The 20,649-nt window shown below is 34.5% G+C and overlaps 1 protein-coding gene across 4 annotated transcripts in view; it reads right to left on the bottom strand.

The window, feature by feature from the left end:
- Window positions 1–1,201: 1,201 nt before the first annotated feature.
- The window catches only part of SLC30A5 (solute carrier family 30 member 5), a 29,369-nt gene continuing 9,921 nt past the window's right edge, over window positions 1,202–20,649 (bottom strand). For 3 of the 4 annotated variants that reach the window (XM_019929925.3, XM_019929926.3, XM_019929927.3), the window contains exons 3-16: window positions 19,587–19,653; window positions 18,307–18,392; window positions 15,477–15,564; window positions 12,825–12,912; window positions 11,547–11,623; window positions 11,134–11,304; window positions 10,391–10,679; window positions 9,998–10,206; window positions 9,125–9,282; window positions 8,115–8,244; window positions 5,563–5,764; window positions 4,544–4,770; window positions 2,665–2,793; window positions 1,202–2,054 (exon numbers count right to left, since the gene is read on the bottom strand). In XM_019929925.3, coding sequence (XP_019785484.1) covers window positions 1,884–2,054; window positions 2,665–2,793; window positions 4,544–4,770; window positions 5,563–5,764; window positions 8,115–8,244; window positions 9,125–9,282; window positions 9,998–10,206; window positions 10,391–10,679; window positions 11,134–11,304; window positions 11,547–11,623; window positions 12,825–12,912; window positions 15,477–15,564; window positions 18,307–18,392; window positions 19,587–19,653 — 2,092 coding nt within the window. In that variant the 3' untranslated portion in view covers window positions 1,202–1,883. The remainder of the gene's footprint in view (window positions 2,055–2,664; window positions 2,794–4,543; window positions 4,771–5,562; window positions 5,765–8,114; window positions 8,245–9,124; window positions 9,283–9,997; window positions 10,207–10,390; window positions 10,680–11,133; window positions 11,305–11,546; window positions 11,624–12,824; window positions 12,913–15,476; window positions 15,565–18,306; window positions 18,393–19,586; window positions 19,654–20,649) is intronic. The other variant, XM_019929928.3, reaches the window with a different exon arrangement.

The following is a 20,649-nucleotide window of genomic DNA, read 5'->3' as shown; positions in this document are numbered from 1 at the left end:
CCAAAGTGGCTGAAATTTCAAATTCCTACTGGCAGTTTGTGGGTTCCAGTTGCTCCGTATCCGTGAATTTGAGCAGATTGTATTCTCATTTTATGTATGAGGAAAAAAAAGATACCCAGAGAGGCTGATTTGCCTAAAGTCATATGGTTTGTATGAGCCAGAACCAGGACCCTGGTGCTCTCCATACTGGAGTTTACCTACTTTCCATCTGTACTCCCTCACCCTTCAGTGTTGCATTCTCTCTCATCTTGATAGTTGTCCATCACATTAGTTTAATTTTCTTGCTATTTTTATGCCTTCCAAGGGAAATGACAATTAAAAAAATGATGTAATATTTATTGTACCTATCTACTTAAAATTTTTTAATGTATAAAAATTACATTAAAACATCAATATGCAATTATTTTCCCACCACTCAAAAATTTTAATATGTATTGAAGATTTTGGACCAGAAAATGTGTAAAGAGAAGACAAGAAATATCAAAATAACTTATAACAAATTTCTAAAACCTCTCACATTTTAAATTTGTAAGACAAAAATATGATTTAAATACATGTTTGCCATTATGGTATAGATAAGAAAATAGCATCCATACTAAAATTTATTCATCCTACTTATCAAAATTCCTAGTATAAGAGTGAAAATACTCAGATGCTTATAAATAGGTATTCAAAAGTTTCTCTTGGTCAACATTCTTTGGTGTTCATAAAACTGCATATATTATTATGTATCTATTTATCATACAGTCTTTTCAGACTATACATTCAGTTTAAATTGTAAATAAAAAAATATAGATATTACTATAGAAACTAGTTATAGAGTAAGTATTTTGATTTCATAGTGCCCAAGGGTTTATGAACAAGATTTACTTATTAAACTTTAAAATAACCACCTAATTCTTTGATATTTCTTCTACATCTACATGTTCCAGAAATTAAAAAAAAAGTTACATCTATAGGCAGAAAATTAACTCTGAGTTGACAATTATTTATGACTCTCTCCACTGGCTGTTCCACAACATATGAAAAGATGAAAAGCCTAGCATTGCTTGGATACCAGCTTAATAAGCAACTTGGAATGCCAGATGCATAACAAGAAATGGAATTTTCTACTTTAGAGGAAGAAGACAAGAGTGAATAACATGAACACAACTTAGTCTAAGTTCTTTACCCTAATAAAGTAATTATTCATTTGCAAATATTACCAAAAGTAAAAAAATTTATTTTACAGAGTGGTTGGCTTTTGTAATACATCAAAAACTGTCATGTTATCCTTCACTATTCTCACTGCTGCCTCATATCAGTGGTTGAAGTTTCTCCCAAATAATTTAGTTTACATTTAAAGTGGCAATACAGGTTTTACTTAATGGATTTAAGTTATAATTAGAAACCAGTTTTATATACAGAAAATCCATAAATATAGAACTTTTATTCCTATTTTATCCTAGGGCTATGCAAAAAATTGACTAAAAATTTTTCATTTGGGTCTTTGTAATAAACATGTAAATACATTATTTACAATGGAGATGCTTTCTTACAGAAAGTAAACACACAGAAGTTATTTTGGTCTTCACTAGAATCCATCATTATATGTTCACTTTTGAAGATGATATGATACATCATGTTCACTTAAATTTTAAGTTTCCTGTTTTACACGTAATTTAAACAATTATTTTACTTGTACAATTAACGCTTCATTCTGTATTTAAATTTCCTTTAAGAAAGATTCCTTGATCCAACTGTAGGGAACTTTAAAATTTTTTTCAAATACCACAAAATGTTTCTGTACAATTATGTGCAATTTTCTTCCTTCTGGCGATATTATAAATACCCGGTCATTTCATCTTCATTGTTCATACCCCAGGGGTAATTCCCAAGTTATCTCACATGATGTAAGTACCATCTTTGTAGTATTTCATGGACTCCATTTGTTTTGTCATAGCCAGAACATCATGAAATCCAGTACTTAGGCCAGACATATGTTGAAAGTATGCTTCTTTTTCCACTTGAATTGTTAAATTGTTTACTCCAGCATCTTTAAGTATTCCTGTAACCTGTTATAAAAATCCATACATTTAAAAGCATTTAGATTAATGCATTTAGTGCACTTGGATTAAATAATAGATATCACATTCTTTAAAATAGCCACAGATAGTCAATGATAAGTCCTTAAAATAATGTTTATTATTTAGCTGGTCAAATATTACATAGGATCTTTTAGAAGGCCAGTAAATCACTGACCTGACATTCAAAGTAGAAAAGGAAAACAGCTACTGTTTCCAATTCGGTAGGTCTAGAATAGGGATACAGGAACTGTTTTGATCCTTATCTCCAACCATGACACATACCTGCCAACTTTATTATTATTATTAACTTAGGACTATATTTATAATAACTTATTTCTTGACCATCTATTGGGAACCAAGGTGGATTACAAATGAACTTTTTTTTACATTAACTTAAGCTTGTCCTCCACATACTAAAACTTGACTTTATTTTTTACCATTTTTGGATATAAAACAAATCTAGATGTAAAAAAACAACTTATCCTTGGACAGCTGTAAGAATGATATTTTTAAACAATTAAATGACTACTGAGCTGTATAACTTACAATGCGTGCAATTACCTCAACTGAAATTATTTTAAAAACTTAAGATTATTACCTGCTGTACTATTCTTTGTTCCAGCACATCAGATGTCACCTGTATATGAATTGTTCCTGCCACAATATTGGCAGAATGACGCCAAAAATGTGGATCTCGGTATGATATTAATCCTTCAATTTTCTGTAGCTGTCAAATAAAAGGAGAGGTGATATAAATGGATTTGAAGGCTAATTTACTGAACACAAAGCAGTCTTTCTAGTCCAGAAACCATTATTAAGCTGCTTAAAAAAAAAAAAGTAATAAGGAGAGCCCAGAAATGAGAAAGGAATGGGAGGGACAACTAACTTCAAGTAAAGGTGTCTAAAATATTTTGACCTGGCAGTGATGCCAGGGAAGGAAGTTTGGAATAGGAAGTGAACAGGATTACACAGGTGACTTTAAACCCATTTTCACCGATGTAAGATGTACTTTGCCTAGTCTAAACATTGGATACGTTCAATAAACCATGTTGTTTCCTTTATATTGATACAAACATTCCAGTATTATTTGTTATATTTGAGATAACACATGCAAAAGATATCCTTCATGTTCAACAACGGAGGGCTAGTTAAATAAATTATAGACTATCCACACAATGTAACACTACCCTGTCATTAAAAATGTATTAGAATATTTATCAACATGACATAATTAAGTGGGGAAAAATTTACAAAGCAGTACAAAACATTTTTTTGGCCATTTTTATTTTAAAAATATTTTTATACAGAAAAACGACTCAAAAGTGTTTCTGGGCTTCCCTGGTGGGGCAGTGGTTAGGAATCCGCCTGCCAATGCAGGGGACATGGGTTCAAGCCCTGGTCCGGGAAGATCCCACATGCCACGGAGCAACTGGGCCCGTGCGCCACAACTACTGAGCCTGCGCTCTAGAGCCTGTGAACCACAACTACTGAGCCCACATGCCACAACTACTGAGGCCCATGTGCCTAGAGCCCGTGCTCTGCAACAAGAGAAGCCACCGCAATGAGAAGCCCACACACCGCAATGAGTAGTCCCTGCTCACCACAACTAGAGAAAGCCCGCGCACAGCAACCAAGACCCAATGCAGCCCAAAAAACAAACAAAAAAACCAATAAATAAATAAATAGATAAATTTAAAAAAAAGTGTTTCTTTCCAGGTGGTGAAATTATATGTGATTATTATTTTTTTCTTTTTTCTACTTTGAAGCTTTCTGTAATGGATATGTATTATTTTTGAAATAAACTTTCTTTTTTAGTAGGATGTATTAGTTGCCAATTATGAGAAAGTGAGAAAACTTTACTAATTTTATTTATGAAACCAGTGGGTTAAGATGCTATACCTTAAGTATTCAAGATGCCAACTGTTCATCAGCAGATCCTAATTACTTTAATATGATATGTCAGGGACTTCCCTGGTGGCGCAGTGGTTAAGAATCCACCTGCCAATGCAGGGGACACAGATTTGAGCCCTGGTCCGGGAAGATCCTACATGCTGTGGAGCAACTAAGCCCATGTGCCACAACTACTGAGCCCACGTGCCACAACTACTGAAGCCCGTGTGCCTAGAGCCCGTGCTCCGCAACCAGAGAAGCCACCGTAATGAGAAGCCCGCGCACCGCAACGAAGAGTAGCCCCCACTCACCGCAACTAGAGAAAGCCCGCGCACAGCAACGAAGACCCAATGCAGCCAATAAACAAATAAACAAATAAATAAACAAACAAATAAATAATAAGATATGGCAAACCACAAGCTGAAATACATTCTATTTTGTGTTTGGTTTTTCTATGAATTGCCTGTTTATATTATCAGTCCATTTTCCTACAAGACTGTCATTTTCATTTCTCATTAGGTCAACTTATTTAATTTCAAATACTATTTTAAAAGGAAGAAGACTAGTAAACAAATTATACACAGTACCTTTTCTAAGGCAATATGTAGTTCTTTTTCATATTCTGGTGGCAGTCTCAGAAGGAGAACCTGACAGGCATCTTTAATCAGTGGGACAACACTGAGAAATATTAATATAGCGATAAAAAGAGAACAGAGGGGATCAGCAATGAACCATCCAAACTGCTCTATAAGAATGGTGGATACGATCACACCAATACTGCCAAGTGTGTCTGCCAAAACATGTAGAAATACACCTACAAGTAAGATACATAAAATATTAAAAATTAAAGCACATTTAATTTAGTTCTTTTATTCATTCTACAAATATTACGAGGTACCTATTATTCACCAGGCACTCTGCTAGGGGCTGGTACTTCAAAATGACTAAACATGGTCACTTCCATCAAGGAATTCATGGCATAGTGGTGAAAGTAAAGATGTGGGCAACTATTACCAGTGTGGTGAGTTTTATGATGGTGTGTGGGAAAGCTTCCTAGAAATCATACATGAGCCAAGTTTTGACATTACCTAAATTATTTCTACTAAAATATCAGAATAGGGAATTCTCTGGCGGTCCAGAGGTTAGGACTCTGCACTTTCACTGCTGAGGGTGAGGGTTCAATCCCTTGTTGGGGAACTAAGATCCCACAAGCCATGCGGTGTGGTCAAAAAAATAAATAAATAAATAAAACATCAGAATAAATATCTCAACATAAATGATACTTCCCCCATATTTTTTTTCAGTACAATAAAAATTTCTTAGTTCTTTTATAGTGAAAGTGCGTAATGCACAGTTTCCCTTGCAACTAATATTTACTCAAATGTCACTATGAAAAGGACTCTATAATTACAATAATTTATTTTTAAAAATTGACATTTATGAACAGTTGTGAGCATTTTCTGTAACAGATGACTTTAGATCTCTTTTTAGTTACAGGTTGGTTTTTTAAAATAAAATTGTACCAAGAGCCCAATATTTAATACAAATAAACAATGTCAATTCAGAACACAGTTGAAAGGTAGGACAGTATCTGGCAAGGACTCACCCCTCATGTTAGCATTCATGCCTCTGCCTGCAGATCCGTGGCTGTGACCGTGCCCATGGTCACTGTGTCCATGCACATGGTGTGAATGGCTGTGATCAGAGGAGTGACAGCTTCCTTGAGAAGCTCCATGGGTATGGTTATGGGCATGGCTAAAGGCACAGATACCAATAAGGTTTACTATCAGCCCTCCAACTGAGACTGGCTAGCAAAAAAGAAAAAAGAAAACCTTTAAATTTGTAATTAAAAAAATAAACTTGTTATTTAAAAGTTATTATGTTGCTATATATGTCTTTTGGTTTATAGTTTTGAAAATATTCATAGTAAAACCTCATTAAATTCAATAAGAAAATTTTAGAAGTGTGAATTTTAGAAGAAGCATTTAACTTTCAAATACCAAAGTGCTCACAAGTAAAAGGATTTAGATTTGCTTTAACTAAATGATTAAGAATAAAAATGTACTTGATTCAGGGTTTATGAATAAATAAATGATGCTAAAATTTTGTTTTGTTTTGTTTATTTAAATAAAGAGTTTGAAAGTACTGCTTACTAGAGCAAGTATACACTGTACCTGAAATCTCATTTATATTACTAGGTAAATATCAATACTTTAAAAGGCAATGATTGTAATTTACTAATGAGCGGATTACAAATAAACACAGTCTTACTGTTTCTTAACTATAGTAAAATTTCCCAAAGTAAAAAAAATACAATGGAAAAGCATTTTTTAAAAAACAAAGTAAATGAGATTATCTTGATTTAATGGTGCCACAATAACACCCCAAAGGATACTTACCCTTGATCATCCCCTCTTACAAAATGATTTTGAATAGTAGCTCTAGCTCAGGGCACTATTTAATTTACATACAGCTACAATTTCTCCTTTAGAGAAATCCATTTGTTTTATTTTTAATTTTTTAAATTAAAAAAAAAATTTTAACATCTTTACTGGAGTATAATTGCTTTACAATGGTGTGTTAGTTTCTGCTGTATAACAAAGTGAATCAGCTATACATATACATATATACCCATATCCCCTCCCTCTTGCGTCTCCCTCCCACCCTCCCTGACCCACCTCTCTAGGTGGTCACAAAGCACCAAGCTGATCTCCATGTGCTCTGTGGCTGCTTCCCACTAGCTATCTATTTTACATTTGGTAGTATATATATGACCATGCCACTCCCTCACTTCGTCCCAGCTTACCCTTCCCCCTCCTCATGTCCTCAAGTTCATTCTCTACATCTGCGTCTTTATTCCTGTCCTGCCCCTAGGTTCATCAGAACCATTTTGTTTGTTTGTTTTTAAGATTCCATACACATGTGTTACCATATGGTATTTGTTTTTCTCTTTCTGACTTACTTCACTCTGTATGACAGACTCTAGGTCCATCCACCTCACTACAAATAACTCAATTTCGTTTCTTTTTATGGCTGAGTAATATTCCATTGTATATATGTGCCACATCTTTATTCATTCATCTGTTGATGGACACTTAGGTTGCTTCTATGTCCTGGCTGTTGTAAATAGAGCTGCAATGAACATTGTGGTGCATGTGTCTTTTTGAATTATGGTTTTCTCAGGGTATATGCCCAGTAGTGGGATTGCTGGATCATATGGTAATTCTATTTTTAGTTCTTTAAGGAACCTCCATACTGTTCTCCATAATGGCTATATTAATTTACATTCCCACCAACAGTGCAAGAGGGCTCCCTTTTCTCCACACCCTCTCCAGCATTTATTGTTTGTAGATTTTTTGATGATGGCCATTCTGACCGGTGTGAGGTGATACCTCATTGTAGTTCTGATTTGCATTTCTCTAATGATTAGTGATGTTGAGCATCCTTTCATGTGTTTGTTGGCAATCTGTATGTCTTCTTTGGAGAAATGTCTATTTAGGTCTTCTGCCCATTTTTGGATTGGGTTGTTTGTTTTTTTGATATTGAGCGACACATATCTTAATTGTGGAAGAATGAAAAACTAAACAACAGTTATAAGTCAATGTTGCTAAAAGAAGATTGCACAAGATACAATGGGAATATTCAGAAAGGGAAATCTAACACACTTTAAGGTGGGAAGAGAGGGACTAAGGGAAAGTATCCCACCAAAGGTAACTTTAGAAGCAAAGCCTAAAAGGGCAGAAGTGAGGGAAGGGCGTGAGAACTATAAGGAACAGCGCATGTAAAGATTTGGAGGTACAGGGAAAACATTAGAAGTTCCCATAGCAGTAATTTAATCTAGAGTAAAGCCTTTGAATATTTCCTCAGGTATTCAAAAACACATCTTCAAACAAAAACGTTTAATAAGGCAGAAAAGAAACTGTTTTAGGATATTATCTAATATTTGACTACTAGTGTATTAGAGAAAAGTGTATTAATTAATTTCGAAGAGTCAGCAGTGTAAATGTAAATAGCAAGATAGGAAGTTATGTTAATTTAAATTAAAAAATAAGTAAATAAAACCTTCCTAGGTCAGTAACTACAAGTAGTTAAACTTTAGCAGGGAAAAAGCTGTATGAGTTTGAGCAGAAATTCAAATAGGAAAATGAAAAGACTTACTGTTAACATGTGTGTGTCTAATTCCGGAGGATCAATTAATCTAGCCACTGATTCCATAAACACGAAAAAAGCTATTACCACTAGAAAAAGCCCATTAATAAATCCAGAGAGAATTTCTATTCGGCCATACCTAAAAATGCAGAATATATTTTTAGAAAAGGAAAATGACAAATATTTTTAAAGTATAAACATTATTATGTTACAAATGAGGAAATGATTTTCAATGACAGATTTTCAATTACACAAATAGTAAGACTAAAAAATTACCAAGATTATAAATATCATACTAATGCTGGAAGGTTCTTTCCATACATATATGTTTGTTGAAATCTTATATATTTATCAAAGTCCTTTGTCAACGTCCCTTCTTACACAAAGCCTGTCCTAATTTCTTAGCAAGAAGTTATTTCTCTCTCCTTTAATCCTTTGGTGTTCTCTGTATCTCCGTCACAGCACATAGATTGGGCTTTGTATCAAAATTTTTTGTAATTTGGAGTCATCCATCTTTCAAAATATAAACAGCTGAAAGTAAGAGCTGAATTTATTAACCTATTTACAATAGTTCTTATCAAAATATCTTGCACAAATCAGGGATTCTAATATTCGCTGAACTGAATGATGACTTAGTGAAAGGCTACTGCATCATTTCACTAATGATGACTTAGTGAAAGGCTACTGCATGCATAGCCACTTTAAATTTTGAATTCTCTTTCTAACTGCAAAGATGTGAATGACCATGAACATTCCATTACCTCAAAGAACACTGTTGGCCAAATAGCTCACTATTTAACTGATTTTTTGCTATCTACCTATGAGAGGGATTTGTCAGGGAGTATATAGTCTTAAGCTTACTGCCATTCGGTATTTATCAAATGCTTGGTTTAGTTTCTCTTATCTACTTTAAATTAAAGAAAAATGAAGCTCTGAAAAATTAAATTTGTATTAAAAGTAGTAAAATTTTATTCTATAAGATGGAATTTGCTACAAGCCTTGACAGTCAGGGTACCTACCCATAGGAGAAAATCCGAGTTGCTTTCCATCTACTCATCAGGGCTGCAAAAAGTCCCATGACCAAAGCAGAGCAGTCAAAGAGCATGTGAAATCCATCTGAGATCAGACCCAGACTATTGGTCAACACGCCATAGAATAATTCCACAAAGGTAAAAAGCTAAAACACGTTGAAAAAAAAATAGGAGAGGAGTATGTTGGGAAATACTGTTTCAAGAGAGATTTATCAGAATTTAATCATAAGGATTTTAACCTTTAGTTACCCAAACCTTACTTGAAGATATTATATAACTGTCTCTTTCGTTATTTAACTGGTTCTCACACAAGAAACCTCATTTCATATAAACTATAAGAAATCAAGCTAAATCAGATATGTCTATCTTATAAACTATTTAAAAGGGGATAGTTTTATTTATATGTCTGTACAACTAAATAAACTAGACTATAAAATGTCAGCAAACTGGTTGGTAGTGAGATCTTATAAGGAGTAGATAAAAATCTTTTTTTCTTTTTGGCTGTGCCGTGTGGCTTGTGGGATCTTAGTTCCCCGACCAGGGATTGAACCTGGGCCCCTGGCAGTGAGAGCAAGGAGTCCTAACCACTGGACCACCAGGGAATTCCTGATAAAAATCTTTATAAACTACTATATCTACTAATTTGAAATAGCACACTAAACCAACGTTTTTAAAATACTTCAAAAAATTGTTTAAGTAGTATGAATATGATCCTGTAATCTTTCTAATACTTAGAGAAAATATAATTTTAGCCCATTTCTAATTACTAAAATTATTCGGGAATTACTAAAATTATACCAGAACTGTCAAAATTAAAAGATTAAGCTTTTAAGATATGCCACTAATATTTAAAACTCTTACCAGATTCAAGCACAAGAAGTAAAAGATCTGTCTAGAGTCATTCTCCTCAAGAATTTGTTTTAGTGATTCCTTAATAAACCTAGGGACTGACTGGGAGCTATGCTGAAAAGCATCACCCATGAAGTTATAAAGAGGTGTTCCTTCAGGAGAATATCCAATTAGGGTACCTTTCTGTCCTCTCTTAGAAGGAGATGATAAGATGTTGGCAGCTAGAAACGGAAGAAAAAAAAAAAAAAGGGATATTACAAAAGTTTAAAAAATTTAAGCCACCAAAACCCAACACAGTATCTATCAGCACTAAATGTATGAAGCATTGAACAAATTCCCAAATTTAGTAAATGACTGAACATCAGAATCCAAAAGATGAAATTTGCTAAGGGGAAAAATGCTTACACAAAATGAAGAATATAGCGCTCACTACCACCCCTCCAGAAAGGACGTGTTCTGTGCTCTCCTGGTGTGCTGCTTTGTTTATGGCCCGAAGCTGGTCTGTTATTGGATGCGTCCAAAAATTTCCAAAAAGTAGAGCACTAATAAAAATGGGAAAGGATCCATATCGGGCACATTTGGAAACTTCCATTTTGACTGAACAAATGGAATCGACATAGAAATCCAGGATCATGACAAAAAAAACAACCGTTGTGAAAGGCATAATGAGAGAAAACCAAGACTCGACTTTACTCTAGAAATTAAAAAAAAAAATTTGTTAATACCATACGGGTATAAAGTTCACATCTTATATTTTAGTTAATCCCTTTATGTATAAACAAATATTCCCATGATTCAATATGATTTGTAAAATGCCAAAATATAAGAGTTATAAGATATTGGCACATTTTCCTAGTATTCCCCAAAGTATTAAAAAAAGAAGCATTATTGTTTAATAATTTTATAAATACTTGGTGATATATAATCCTTGGGTTTGTGGGTAGGTATTAAATTATTATTAATATTATTATTAGTATTTAACTGATTTCTATGGGCCACAGGAATGGGAGGGATATATAAATGTAATAGTACTCAATAATTTAAAGCCACTTGCAACATCAAATTGAAATAAAATACAATGTACTGAACTAAAATCTATAAATAACAGCAATTTATTTTACTTATTACCAATAAATTCCTGCTCTTACCTCAGTTGTCACAGAAAGAACAATGACCCATGGGCATAAGAGAAGCACAGAAACAATATGGGATAAAGCTTGAAGACGTTTGGTTCCACCAACATCTATAGAGAGTTTTCTGGAAGCTGTATGAAAACCAACTTTACAACACAAAGCCAGTACTAGCAATAATACTCCACCCTATGAGTAAAAGTAGATAAGTCTCATTAGAAACACACAGTTCAACACTCAAGGCTTAAATACATAATATTTAAAGAAATGGAGCTAGCATGTTTTTTCCATAACCCAAATTACTGAACTACTTAAATGGCTGGCAGTACTGTAAATTACTGATAACCTATTTTAAATGTACTTTTATAGCTACAGTTGCTGTAACTTTTCAGAATCTTTTGATCACCTTAGGAACAAAGAAAAGAACATACCTTGTGATCTGCCACACCTAAGAAGGCAATGGCTGTGTAAAGCATGTGAGTTAGAGCACTGTCATGATGTCCTTCAGCTAAGTGAGTTGGAGTGAAGGAAAAAAAATTCCAAATATTAACTCTTTGAATCCTGAAGTCCTCGTGGAATTTTAGCTACATTATTTTGGGTTGACTATACACTAATCTGAGGGCAAACCTGACTATCCTCAACAATATATTTCCCTTAAAAACAAAAGGAAATAATTAAAAATTTAATTTTGGGACATGATTTATAAATTAGAATGGCCTATATATATTTCTTTTGTTGTCTCCAAAACAATTATAATAGTGCTTAAGGCACAGTTGTTAAATTTTAGTGCTTAACCTCCAAAAGACATATGCATGCATACTCTAAAGAGGACAAAGGGACAAGGGCAAGGAACCTCCTTAGATCACTCCTATCCAATGGAATTGGATATGCCATGTAAAAATCAGTGCTAAATCTGTTTCTAAGCCATTGACCACATAAGCCTCAGCAAAGCAAGCAACAAGCAAAAGGGTACAGTGGGCAACAATTGTCTAACAATCAACCTGGAGTTCTGCAAAGTCATGCTGTCCTCTTTCACTGTAACAAAGTAAACTGACATTAGTTAACTAATAGGTTTTACAGCAGTATCAGTAACCAGAAGGATCAAAACTGGTGTTCTGAGTCCTGCTAAATGGAGTGGGCAAGGGTATGTAGATAGGAAAGAACAGTGCATGACTGCAGAGGAAAATGAGTAGATATATTTGATTGGAAAGTTGGGTTTATATAAGAGACAAGTGGGGGATGAGTTGGAAATAATAATTTAGAGCAAGAAGGAGAATACCAGGTTAAGGAATTTGAACTTCTTCTTTCAGGCAAGATGCCAAAGGTTTTTCATTTAATCTCAAAAAAGTTTCTATTTAGTAACTGCCACTGACTTCTAAAAGGAGCATTTAAATTGTTAAATTACAAGAGAGCAAATAGATTGATTTTGTTGAGTGGTAAATCACCTATTTTTTTTTTAATAGCATCAGGACATTCTCAAATATTCTTTCATTGTCCCTAAATTTCTGAAAACTTAGGGTGCTGTAAAAGATATTGAGATGCTATAAAATATTTAATTTAGACTGAATTTATTCATTATTTGAATGCTGATTTAGAATACCTACATCAACCTATGAAAGTTTCATTCACGATTGATCAGTATAATCCAGTCACTCCTTCATTTCCCATTGTGCCAGACTAAACAACTCCGATCTTTTGCAAAAGGATACGGTGTTCAGCCATTTTAGCCATGAGATCATCGTTGTCGAAAAGCAATAGGCAGATCACAGCAATAATGAAAAAAGCAGCCCCTCTTGTCTGAAAATGAAGAGAATAACAGCAAGAATAGCTTTTTCAAGTGTTGATTTTTAAGACCATGACTATACAAATGCTAAAGAAAATTTTTTTCAGATAAATATTTAAAGAAAAAATAACATCTGACATTAAAGTCCTTACACTATACAATATAAATTTACAGTATTAACAGTAAGATACAAAAGTAAAGAGCTCCAACAAATCCTGTAGGGTATTTTTAGGGCACTTGATAATTTGACAACTTCAGCTGTCTCCTTGCTAGTACTGATCAGCATGTTACCATGTACAAACCATTAAATGTTCACAGAACCAATCTTCCTAAATGTTACTTTGCTTCTGTTTGAAAAGCCCAAGTAACTAAGGAATAATTAGTAGTGACCTAATTTATTCTACAACATGCAAGTAATAGAGAAGACAGCTGATTTACAATAATGTCAGTAACCTAGTTACCACTCTTCTAGGGAAAAAGAACTAAGAGGGCATGTTAAGAAAATTAGCAAAGTCATCTCTAATAGCTAGTAAAGGTATTAAAAGCTGAATACACTTCTTATGTTCTCATTCCAGGGAAAGGATTTTGACAAGAGAAAATTATAGAAAGGGCATACTATCCACGTTTATGCAAACACTTCAGAATTTTTGGTACAGAAGCAATCTAAATAGCATTATTATACACTCTCTATTTACAAATTTATAGGTGTAATACCAGATATTTCGATAAAATAAAAATTTTAAGTGAAAAATGAGGATCCTATTTTATTCATTATATGACTACCACTACATTTGATAAATTCTCTATTAGTGTGGTAGGTATTTTGACAAAAGTTAGTATACATAAACCACATAATTTAAAATTTCGTAATTTTCATTGAATCAGGACAAGGTAACATTAACAATACCCAAATATGGAGAAATAACTTAATCTTTTCTTAGCAAAGAGGGCAACTGAGAATTTTGTGATGCTTCAGAGTCAGACTAAGGAAAAAAAAAGTCACAGTCCTGGCGAGATGCCCAGATTCATTATTGACACTAATGACAGGATATTAAGATCCATACTCTCATTTATGATTAGTGCAGTAAAATGTTTGTTTAATGTTTTAAAGTCATTTGTATTTCTTTTGTGAGTTGTCTTTTCCTGCCCTTTGCTCATTTCTATTGAGGATCTTCAGCATTTTTTTAAACTATTTGAGTGATTATATTTAAAAAAAAAAAAGTAGGGGTTTCCCTGGTGGCGCAGTGGTTGAGAGTCCGCCTGCCGATGCAGGGGACCCGGGTTCGTGCCCCGGTCCGGGAAGATCCCACATGCCGCGGAGCGGCTGGGCCCGTGAGCCATGGCCGCTGAGCCTGCGCGTCCGGAGCCTGTGCTCCGAAACGGGAGAGGCCACAACAATGAGAGGTCCACGTACCGCAAAAAAAAAAAAACTTTTATCTGTGGCAATTTGTTATTGTTGTTAGTCTGTTGTTTGCACAATGATTTCTGTTACACAGATGCTTGTAATCATTATGCAGTCAAATGTACGTAGTTTCCCCTTTGTGATTTTTTTCTACTGGTTTTATGCTCAGAAAGTTCTTCTCTGTCCACAGATTAATTATCCATCTATATTTTATTCTATGCTTTTACAAATATCTTTTTTTTTTAACCACAAAAATCTTCAATCCACTTGACATTTATTTTGGAGTACTCTGTGAGTGAGGGGAAAAGATTAAATAGTGGCATATGCTTTAATACCCAAGGATCCAATTTGAAATCTACAGGCTGGGTAGACTCTGCTCTACTTGGCATGTTACTTTGTTCACTTTATTTTATTCATCTGCCTCCATTATTTAGCCTGAAAGCCCCTTTCAGAACAGAAACTATTAAACCTTATTTGCCTTTATTTCTCCTTTCCTCTGTAACGAGCACAATGCGTCATGCATAGGAAGCATTTAATTTGGTAAATAAAAGTATTGTAGGTGTAAGTTATAATTGCACATTGGTGATGCATTTACTGAAAAGAGATTAATACTTAAATTATGGAAGATGAATAGGGTCACCTAGTTGGCAAAACATTCATCAGACTTTAAATATAACAAGGTCTTAGGGACGTATTTTCCAAAAATGATGTATAGAAGTTAAGAATGAGAGAGGAGAGGGATCAGGTATAGCATGAAGGAGATGTCTGTGGTGATCAATCAGTCCTGCACCTTGACTGTGGTGATGGTTACACAAATCTACACACACACACATATACACACGAGTGTATGTAAAACTGGTGAAATCTGAATAAGGTCCATGGATTGTACCAATGTCAATTTCCTGGTCTTGCTAGTATAAGAGCTGGGTAAGAAGTTACTATTGAAACTGAGTGAAGGGCACAAGGACCTCTCTGTACTATATTTGCAGCTTCCTAGGAATATATAATGATTTCAAAATAAAAAGTAAATATCAAAATGGTTGTGAGAAAAATTTATAATTAGCAGAAAAAGCCTCTGCATTCTTTTAAATGGTAAAGGATCCTATTTTACTGCCCTAGATAGCATTTTACATGTACACTTTCAATTTTCAAGTAATGAATAATGTAAAATTCTACCTTTGCTGGTCCTCCTCCAGAACTAGTGAACAAAACACTGAGCAGTGAGATGACAACAATATCACTGTGCTCGAATAGCAGCAAAGTCCTACAAAAATAAAACATTATCATTCATGAAATATATCTGATCTTTATCAGGAAGCATGAATTCAACGAGAGTAAGGGAGAAGAAAATAAATCTTTCCCCTTGATTTTCATAAAACATTATGGGAAAAATAAACATGTACAGCTGTTTTGGAAAATATTCTGGCATTATCTGTCTTAGGAAGGTTGAAGCTACAAATATCTAATAATACCACTTGTAGGATTATATCATACAGGTTTCTTGTATATATGTACCAGGAAACACTTATAAGATACCAGCATTGTCTGCAATAGCCCCAAACTAGAAACAACCTAAATACCCACTGATGAGAGAATGGATAATATAATTTAGAGTATATTCATTCAAAGGACTATTATACAGTGGTAAAAATGAATGAAATTCTATGAATATATTAAGAAATACAGAACTGTCTACTTTAAAAATGCTACAAACTGAATGTATGTGTCTCCTTCTCTCCCCCATTCATACGTTAAACTCAATCACCAACGTGACGGTATTAGGAGGTAATGAACACCTTTGAGAGGTGTTTAGGTTATGAGGGTGAAACCCTCATGAATGGGATTATTGCCTTTATAAAAGAGACCACAGAGAGCTCCCTCGCCCTTCTGCTATGTGAGGTTACAGTGAAGAGACGAGACGGCCGTCTATGAACCAGGAAGCAGTCTCTCACCACACACTGAATCTGCTTTGCCTTAATCTTGGCCTTCCTAGCCTCCAGAACCATGAGAAACAAATCTGTATTTTTTAAAAGTCACCCAGCCCATGGTATTCTTATTATAGCAGTCCCAATGGACTAAGACAAAAAGAGTGAATTTTATGGTATGTGAATTACATTTCAAAAAACTAACACAAAAGTGAATGAACTATATATATATGTGTATATATATATACACACACACACTTACACACACACATAACATACATACATACACACACACATACTCTACATGCATCAAAATGGGCAAATCTCAAACACAACACTGAATGCAAAAAGTATGCTGCACAAAAATACATGCAATGTAATTCTATTCATATAAAGTAGAAAACTTGCAAAAAAGAAATGTGTACATATATGGTAAAACTATAAAGAAAACCAAGAGAATAAAAATCAAAATTTAAGATGCTGGTTATATCCAATGGTAGGGGGAGAGGGGGATACACAGGGCAACAAAGGAACTGGTAAGGTTTTATTTGGGGGGATACATGAATGTTCATATTTATTTATATTTATTCTTTTATATGTATGAATATTAAAAAAAAATTATTGCCAGCTAAAGGGAGCTTATAGGATCTACATGGGAACAGATTTTCAGCTGCTCATTAGAAAAATTTTCATTTTTCCTCCTTATTCAAAAATCTGTAATGAGAACACAGTAGTGATTATTTTAGTTCTGTTAATATTTGGGAGATTACAATAAAAAAAATATATCAGCAGAATGATACTAACTTAAAATAAGACAGGCTATGAAACACCAAAGGAGTCTTTCTAATCAAGAAACTGAATGACAATTTTAGTAAAAGAATGAGAAGGGCAGTGTTGGCAGAGGAGCTGGTGGTAGTGAGTGGTTGTAAGGGCAGAAGTAGATGACTAAATAAGGAGCCAAGGAAGAATTTAACAACTTTCCCCCTTCCTTCCCTAGCCTAACACACAGGGACAGTGATTTAGTAACAAACAGACCAAAAGATCACTTCATGAATAAGAAATTACCGCTCAATCATATTCAAGCATAAACTGAAAAGGTTTTCTCCAAGCTGAGAAATCCCAGCCAGCTTTCCCACCACGCCAGGAAGCTGCTGCTGTCACGGACAGGGATATGACATTGGAATTATATACACCCTTCCTTTGACAAAGCACAGAGTAAACAAGCCAAAGGGAGCCAAACCCAGAGCTATTCTATTGTCTGGGAGAGGAGAAAAGACTTTTCACAAAGCATTTCCCACTGATCACTTTCTACTGTCCACTCCATCATCCTCAGTGAGACTCTTCAGAACACCCTTCATCTTATTCCTTACCTCTTGTCCCATATTCCGCCCCCCCATCAATGGCAAGGCACTTTTGCTTATAATTTTGAGATAGAGAAATATTAAAATAAGACTTATGCACAGTTGCACCTGTTATGATTCCTATTAAATTAAGTGGCCCTAAAGCATTCCCCCCCTCCCTGAACCGACCAATTTACATTAAAAGATCTATAGAGACTTAAGGGAATATGAAATGAGAGTTAAACTTATCTTTGACGATTGGCTCACTATTCCCAAGACATCTGTTTATAACCGTATCTTTCAAGCATCTTCTGCGGGCAGTAGAGGACTTTCAGAGTTGGGGGGAGGGGGAAGCATTTTTTAAAGATTTCCCTTTCCTCCTTATTGGTTGATTTTATTTACCATTTCAGACTTTTCATTTCTAAAATCAGCTGCTAAAAGGGATCACCAATGAATAAAAAGTCACGTATTCTAAATTTTTCTGAAACTGTTTGGACTCTAACTAGTAAAATATCTATGACAGATCATGAACAATACATTAATGGTATTCACCAAAGAACTAGGCCACAAGCTAAACAGGTCCTCAATATATATATATACTCAATGAGTTGTACCCAATGCTATAGAAGTGAAAGAAGCATTTGTACATAACTGACAAGCATTTGACATAAAACATAATGGCATAAAACTAATATTCAAAATGAAGAAACATAAACATTCAAAATATGCATTTCTATTTACCTTAGTGGTCCACAAAGAGTGAGGCCAAAAAACCACAAAAGTGAAATGATACACCCAGCAACTGCATGTTTAAATATTTTGATCCACTAAAAATGGAAACAAAAAATTAAAAATTTCAGTCATATGTTTTGCCAAATATCTCAAAATCTTAAATAAAATACATAGGGAAAGATAATGGTAACACAAATATTTTAATGGCCAAATAGTTACATATTTTAAAATTAAACAGAAATTATTAAGATCCCTTGACTAAATCTAGATTTGCAAGACAGTATTCTGTTTTTCATTTTCCATATTCTTGTCTGTCGCTAGATCCTGAAATCTTTTTCTATAGCGTACAATTTTCTCTGTTTTTTACAGTAGTTCTCACTGGTTTGCTAGGAACACTTAATGTTTTAGTTTTTAAATTCTTCTCCAGCAGGGATATTCAGTCCTTCAATTATTTGAAAAGAGAGGGAAAAAAGTTAAGATGGGTTTTAAAATATTAATCCTGTTTTAAAAAATGTTCTTGGTCTCTAAAACAGAGGTACTTAAATTCATCTAATAAAAAATCATGGCACAGGTTTCTAAGTTGTGGCATAAAGCAAATATGTAGTAGGGTGTAACTGCTGTCCAAAGAGGTGATAATATGAGATGATGCAGAATGAAGGACATTTCTGGTATGCATCCTGAACCTCAGATGCTTAAAGGGAATAATAACGATGAAGAGGGTGGCAGCTGATAATGTACTGCATACGCACTGTATGCCACACACTACTTTAAGAACTTTACATGTATTAATTCATTTATTCCTTATAGCTCCATTAGGAAGGCATTATTATCTCCATTTTACAGGTCAGAAAATGAAGGTAGAGAAATTAAGTAACTTGCTTAAAGTAAGGTTTGTCATTAGAACAGCCATGAATTTGTCTGACTCCAGAGGCCTTGCTCGTAACCCTTATGCTTTATCTGCTTCCCAGTGACATTTATCCTAGGCTTGTGGGCATGTCTACATGTCTGATTTGTAAATCTTTTCAGCATATGGATCCTGTATTAAAAAAATAATTATATGCATGCTGGAAACATTTTCTACCCTCGTCTACATTTTTAAACACTTCATTATCTTAGCACTTTAGCATTTACTCTTAAAGCCTCAGTTCTGAAATGCTAAGTCAAGGGCAAGTTAACTCTGGAAATGTTCTGCTGAGCACTTAAAATCATTCAGTAAGTAACCCTGATCAAGGAAAGAACACTGCCTCCTGGTCCACTGCTAGGACAAAAGGATTCTGCAAAAGACTTACCTGGCGTTTGGTAATACTTTTCCCAGAAGAAAAAGGCTTTTGAAACAAAACCATAAAAAATGCAGTCCTGTGAATATTGAAACATTAATATATTAATATTAATTAATCTTATATACAAGGTGTGGTTTTAAGTAAAGACACTTAAACAAATATACTAGAATTTGAAGGGTATGTTAACCTCTAAAGAAAATATACTAGAGAACAATATTTATTTTAATAAGGCTTCCACTACAATATTTTGGGAACTCTTCTTTCTTTTGTATCTGCCTTCAGAACCAGTTTACAAGCCATAAAAGAAGTCTCAATATTTTTTTATACTTTACTAAAGAAAATAATTCCTATCTTCTCTAAAACAGTAATAACAAATCTTGAAATAGAAATGAAGAAAGTACTAATCATATATCCCTACTTTTCATATTCCCAAAATAGTTAAATAAAAATATATTCAAGTGGTGCTAAAAATTTTCTAGTCAAGAATCACTTTCCATAATTACTAAAATTGCCAGGAGTCTAACAGATTCTTTTCTTTCCTTTTTTTTTTTTGTCTGAGTTGGGTCTTTGTTGCTGCACACGGGCTTTCTCCAGCTGCAGCGAGCAGGGGCTACTCTTCATTGCGGTGCGCGGGTTCTCATTGCAGTGGCTTCTCTTGTTGCAGCAAGTGCGCTTCAGCAGTTGTGGCATGCAGGCTCTAGAGTGCAGGCTCAGTAGTTGTGGTGCACGGGCTTAGTTGCTCGCAGCATGTGGGATCTTCCATGGACCAGGGATTGAACCCGTGTCCCCTGCATTGGCAGGCGGATTCTTAACCACTGCGCCACCAGGGAAATCCCTAACAGATACTTATTAATACAGAGGTTGGTCACTATCAATCTCAAGGTCCAGAGAATCTTTACTTAGAGAGAATTTCTTACTAGATGCAGAATAGTGTAAAATTTATACTGTAAGGGGACCCTATACCATGAAGGGACATGTAGTGAACACAGCCCATTATGGTTTAACTTGGAAAATAAGGAACATCTGTGCCAAGACAAGTCTCAGGTGAAATTCTATGCCTGCTGGAAGGTTG

Source organism: Tursiops truncatus, chromosome 3, assembly GCF_011762595.2.
Source record: "Tursiops truncatus isolate mTurTru1 chromosome 3, mTurTru1.mat.Y, whole genome shotgun sequence".
NCBI classification, from domain to species: Eukaryota; Metazoa; Chordata; class Mammalia; order Artiodactyla; family Delphinidae; genus Tursiops; species Tursiops truncatus.
The sequence above is the reverse complement of the archived record's forward strand: the minus strand, read 5'-3'. Positions and strand labels throughout refer to the sequence as shown.